The 5,803-nt window shown below is 34.1% G+C and overlaps 1 protein-coding gene across 1 annotated transcript in view; it reads left to right on the top strand.

The window, feature by feature from the left end:
- Nucleotides 1–4,265, top strand: part of LOC117179968 (glutathione hydrolase 1 proenzyme-like) — a 22,983-nt gene extending 18,718 nt beyond the window's left edge. The window contains exons 6-10 of the mRNA XM_033372227.1: nucleotides 2,227–2,450; nucleotides 2,542–2,737; nucleotides 2,911–3,076; nucleotides 3,193–3,339; nucleotides 4,034–4,265. Coding sequence (XP_033228118.1) covers nucleotides 2,227–2,450; nucleotides 2,542–2,737; nucleotides 2,911–3,076; nucleotides 3,193–3,339; nucleotides 4,034–4,222 — 922 coding nt within the window. The 3' untranslated portion in view covers nucleotides 4,223–4,265. The remainder of the gene's footprint in view (nucleotides 1–2,226; nucleotides 2,451–2,541; nucleotides 2,738–2,910; nucleotides 3,077–3,192; nucleotides 3,340–4,033) is intronic.
- Nucleotides 4,266–5,803: the final 1,538 nt, after the last annotated feature.

Below are 5,803 nucleotides of genomic sequence, written 5' to 3'. Positions count from 1 at the left end.
GCTCGACACCTTGACAAATGTAATTCCATGTAGAAACATGCGTTTAAATAAAATATTTTACCAAAAAAGTTACCCACGCTTTAACTTGACAGACTGTATAGGGAAAGATAAATCTATAAAATAATAAAAAAGTTTAAAATTAAAATTTATATCGGCTGTTTAATCAAAGGTCCAAATTTTCGACCATTTTTTCAACAGTTTTGACCCCAAAAAAAGTATTTAATAACCCGATATCTTTAAGGTTTTAGGTATATCCTTCCGACAGTACCATAAAGAGAAACCCCTGCAAATATCAGCCGAATCGGTCATTAACTTTTTAAGTTACAGCACGAGCAGTTTTTGAAAAGACAATTTCGCGATAATCACGTTTAAAGATTCGTTACGGTATAACTCATGATCCCACAAACCATGGTCCCGCCAATTCGATGCTCAAATACGTTCGACTTTGAGTGACTGGAGTGAACCGACGCACAGTGGTCTGGAATAGAAATTTACTGTTCATAATCACCCACAGGTCGTATTTCTTAACCGATTTAAAAGTCTTTTTTCAGAAATGTTCAGCAATTAATTTTTAAGAGAATTGTGGTTTGCTTTTTTTTAATTTTTTTCACAGAGCAACAATATATGAACAAATATAGTGACAAACTTAACCATTTTAGCTTTGTGAATTTTTATCTCAAGAAAAAATACAGATAGAAACTCACTATCAGCCGAAATGATTGCAGATAGATAGATTTTTTATAACAATTTAGTTAAACAAGTCTTCTAATCGGCCGTTTTCTCGAAGAAAAAAATATTTTTTTCTTCAATAATTATTAGAATGACATTTATTGCGGTGACTAACCAACGAGATTAAATAAAGAATAATTTATATGATTGTTATAAACAATTTTTTTTTAACAAAACTATGATTTCTTTTTTTTTTACATGGAAAAAGGACGGTTTTTCACTGAAATTGTCCGACCATAAACTAACAGTGATTTCAAAATTGGATATGGGACATTAAATAATAATTTGCGTAATTGTTAATAAGAATTTTAAAACAATGCGTGACAATCTGCGGTTGGTCGTAGAAAAAAGTTATTTTTTCTTCAATCATTTTTGTGATAATCTTATTTGTATTATTGAATCAATGAAAAAATTGATACTTATAATAATAATAAGATTATTATAAAAAACTTGAAATAAATAAATTCGAGTTCTTAACCGTAATTTATCGTATTTTTTCTTGAGATAAAAATTTACAAAGCTAAAGTGACCAATTTTGTCCCTGTATTTGTTTATATATTGTTGCTCTGTGAAAAAAATTTAAAAAAAGCAAACCACAATTCTTTAAAAAATTAATTGCTGAGCATTTCTAAAAAATTTTTTTAAACGGTTAAGAAATACGACCTGTGGACGATTATAAACAGTAAATTCCTATTCCAGACCACTATGCGACGTCTCCCACCATACTCACTACATTGGCCCGAATGGAAGGGGAAGCCAACTGCCGCACTCGATCCAAGATGTCAGAAAGGTCGGGTGCCCTAGGGTGCCCGATCTGATTGGTTGCCTTTTTTTACTTGCGCCTGGCAGGACCATGCTTTGTTAGATCGTGGGTATAACTATTACTTTCAGTGACTTTTCGATCAATCGGCGATTCCGGGTCCACGTAATAAGCGTAATAAACGTAGTAACGTAGTAACGTAGTAATCAGCCTTCCCAGAATTTATAGGACAAAAAAAAATACAAACCTATTGTGTAAGAAACATTGCTCCGACCCAAGCGCTCCGACTACTTGATTAGTGACGGTATGCGGACTCTGACATTTTTGACAATATATCCATAAATATTTAATATTTTCCTTTTTCCTTTTTACTGTATATTTTGAGCATATTATACATTCAAAATATGAAAAAAATCGATGTTTTGGAAATTCTAAAGGTATCTTCCCCCTTAAGAGGAGCATAAGGTAAATGGAAACAGAGAAACAGAGGACGCCTGGAGGAGAAAATAGGAAATGGAGGGAATATATAGGTGCGTGATAGAAGGAGAGGGTGAATAAGTATAAGGATAAGTGAAGAGAGAGGGTGAGGTTGAGAGGGCGGATCGCTAAAAAGGGTAAAGGATGGTCGAAGGTGGAAAGTGGTGTGTTAGTGGTTGGGAACACGAGGTGAAGAAAATGAAGAATCATAGAAAAGGTTATACAGAAAAATGATATATAATTTTGGTGATTATTTTCAGAGCTCTTTGGAAGAATCCAATTAATACGACGTTGGGGAATATGAGAATGTACTCGTCACCTCTTCCTGGATCTGGTGCTCTTTTAGCATTTATAATGAATGTATTGGAAGGAGTTGATTTTAACAAAGAGGAAAAAACTCTCTATCAATATATTGTGGAAACATTCAAATGGGCGTACGCGAGAAGAACTGAGTTGGGTGACCCTGACTTTGAATCACAAGTCAGTAAGTTCTTCCATTTCTTGCAAGAGCAATAATTCTTTTGTTCTAGGAGTCGACCATTCTTCAACACTTGGTAATAATATCAAAATTTCAGCAAACATAGCTAAGAAAATTATTTCCAAAGAATACGCAGAAACTATCAGAAACACTATTAAAGAAGAATGGACAAGCAATAATCCAAAATATTATGGAGCAGTAACGGTGAATCCTGACGATTCAGGCACGTGTCATGTATCTGTTTTAGGTCCTGATGGTTCCGCAGTTTCTGCTACTTCCTCCATTAATCTGGAGTAAGGAGAAATATAATTAATTTTTCATACGTATTGTTATTTTGTATTTCAAGAGAAAAAAAAAGAAATGAAAAACTTCTTTTCGAAAAAAAAGAAAGTAATGCAGTTTCAATAAAGTTCTATAATCCTGAGCAGTTATATGTGGGATTATATTCTAAAACTGTTTTTTCTAGATTCGGAGCTAAGTTTCGATCAAAATCAACGGGAATAATATTTAATGACATAATGGACGACTTTAGTTCTCCGAAAATAACAAATGCTTTTCAAGTTCCACCTTCACCTACTAATTTTATAAACCCGGGGAAAAGGCCTTTAAGTTCAATGGCACCAACTATTCTGGTATGACGTTTTCTGCTTTGGCCCAGGCAAAACATAAAATTATGCTGATATTCTTAAGAAAGTCTATTAAAATTGGAAAACGTTTAAGCTCTTTTAATTTATATTCCACCTTTCAGGTAGATAAAAAACATCAAGTTCGTCTAGTGGTCGGAGCGATGGGTGGTACAAAAATAACTACGGCTGTGGCCCTCACAATGATATTAAACCTTTGGGCAGAATACGATATTAAAGAGGCTGTGGATGCGTATAGAATCCACCATCAGGTATTTTCTTTATTTTTTAAGGATATTACACGCGAAAAAATTATTTCTGGTGAGAAAAACTACAAGTCTCACCTATCAATCTCAGTGAAAGCATAAAAATGAATATACATTAAAAATCCGATGGCAGACAAAATATAATAATCCAGAAATTATTGCGAATGAAAAAACCAATTTTTTTACTAATAAGCCAGAAAATTGTGCAGAAAGAAATACGCCAAAACATTACATTTTCTTTGAATTACAGTCGACGCTACTTACTTGCCGCTTCCCCTAACTCTCGGTCGAGCCCTTCCCCTACCACAACCACGACTGGAGAGTGGAGACACATCGTTTCCAGGAAAATTACTCGCCCACGGTCTCATCCGCGGCAAGGTAAATAGCGTCGAATGTAGTTTAAATTTCTTCATACCCTAGCACTTATTTTTTCAAAATCTTTCTTGGACAGATTCCAGCACTGCAACAACCTTGATTTGAATTCGTTTTTACCATTTTGAAATCATTTTGAATTTGTACTTGGTTTTGCGTAAGCTTTAGTGGTTCCTCATATGTCCTCGCCGAAGTATACATGTATTTATGTGTAGCGAAAAGTGGTAGCTTTGGTCTTAAAATAAAAAATTCCAGCCAAGTTTAACGCAAGCACATGCATTGCAGCTTGCGAAGCCTCTTTATAACTGTTTCTTTTTTCAATTTTCAGTTGTTCCCAATGAATATTCAAATCCAGAAAGACTTCCCTTCTTCATTATTGAATTACTTGCATTCATTTGGTCATAATACGTCTATTTATGAAGGACATGGTAGTGCAGTTACTGCAATAGTAAGACAGAATGGAGTTATTACAGCCAATTCCGATTATCGTGTTGAAGGTAAAACAGCTGGATTTTAAATCATAGAGAAAGAACCAATAACTGCACCGAAAAAAAATGTCCACACTTGTTATTGTACATACGAAGTAAAAAATAAATAAATTATGTACTATATTATGCTTTAGTGTCAGTTTTCATTTAAATATTACTATCTCCAATGGAGGTCCAAGTGATCTGCTATATCCTGGAATGATTCAAATTAATCCTGGCTTGTAGAATAACTACTATTTTTATTTTGGCATGTCAATCCCGTGTAGGAATCTAATCAGGGATCCGACTAGGTCCCGGTCAGATTGCCCCGGTTTGAACCGGGCACTGATCAGGGAAACTGGCCGGAATCCGGCTAAAAACGTCACGGTAAACTGGTCGGATCCCGGCTTGAATACCGGCCGTGATCCGGTCAGGTAATCCGGCCACAAAGTGGTTTAAAAATGTTGCTTCAGGCGAGAAATTGGTAACGTGTTTTGTCTTTTAAGGCTCATCGTAAAGAATACGGTGAACTATAAAAGTCAAATCAAGTTAACCAATTCTGACGAGGAAATTGGAGTAGAATTTTAGCTACTGATAATAGAATCTCGTAGCAATTGGTTCAAGTTGAAAACCACGTGGTGATTTTAGGTTAGGAAGGAAGAAAGAAAAAAATGTATTCACAACAGCAGAGTTTAACTTAAAATAATAAATGTCCGCGAACTAAGTGGGGTTTTCAAAGTGATTACTGAAAAAAGGTTAATTTTAATAACGGATCTTGATTATCTTTGCAAACTTCGAAGAAATGACGTGACGCGAGTGCAATGTGCATCCTCGTTGGAAGCAGGCAGTGGTCACTCAATGCTTTAGATGTGTCGCAACAAAGTCGACGCTGGAGCCATCTAGCGTATACTCATATTCCTAAGATAAGATAATAGATGACCGTTCAGATAATCTCGATAATACCCGGATACTTTTCAGAGAACAGACTTAAAAACTAAATCAATTGCAGAAAAGAATATAAAAACAAGTAGAAATACATGAATAATTTTCAGAATAATTACTTATGCATTTCTAGTTATTTTTATACGGGTTTCGATATAAAAATGTGTTTTTATGAAAAAAGAAGGTTTTGAAATTATTTTTGGAAGTATGTTTTTATTTTTAAAAACAGCAACGAACAGTTGCCGTAGTTAGTGTTAGCCATTTTGGAAATTTTGAACATAGACTAGCATAGTGAGGTGCGAGGAATTCACTGCGCATGTGCAACCACAATATTTTCAATGATTTTGACATCTTGAAAATAAACATGAGTCGAAGTGTCAAATTGAATTTTGGTATTATTGACTTTGTTATTATATAAGACTATCTGAAAGTTGTATTGTGTATATTGTTATACGTACTGTGTTTACTATTGCATGCGGATTTCCAAAAATGTGCAGATTGGTAATTATAGAATAAAAAAAAGAAAGTACTATTTGGTTGATCAGAGGCTAGGTTTTTGTTTTCATATTTTGAAGCAGTAAAAAATGACTTATAAGTGTCATAAATACGGATATAAATATGTCATTTTTAAAGATTAAAAAGCAATTTCCTATTTACAATTTATATCCTCACTATATATGTACTCGTAT

This window comes from Belonocnema kinseyi, chromosome 9 (assembly GCF_010883055.1).
Source record: "Belonocnema kinseyi isolate 2016_QV_RU_SX_M_011 chromosome 9, B_treatae_v1, whole genome shotgun sequence".
NCBI lineage: Eukaryota > Metazoa > Arthropoda > Insecta > Hymenoptera > Cynipidae > Belonocnema > Belonocnema kinseyi.
Note: the sequence above shows the minus strand (reverse complement) of the source record. Positions and strands in the feature narration are given on the sequence as shown.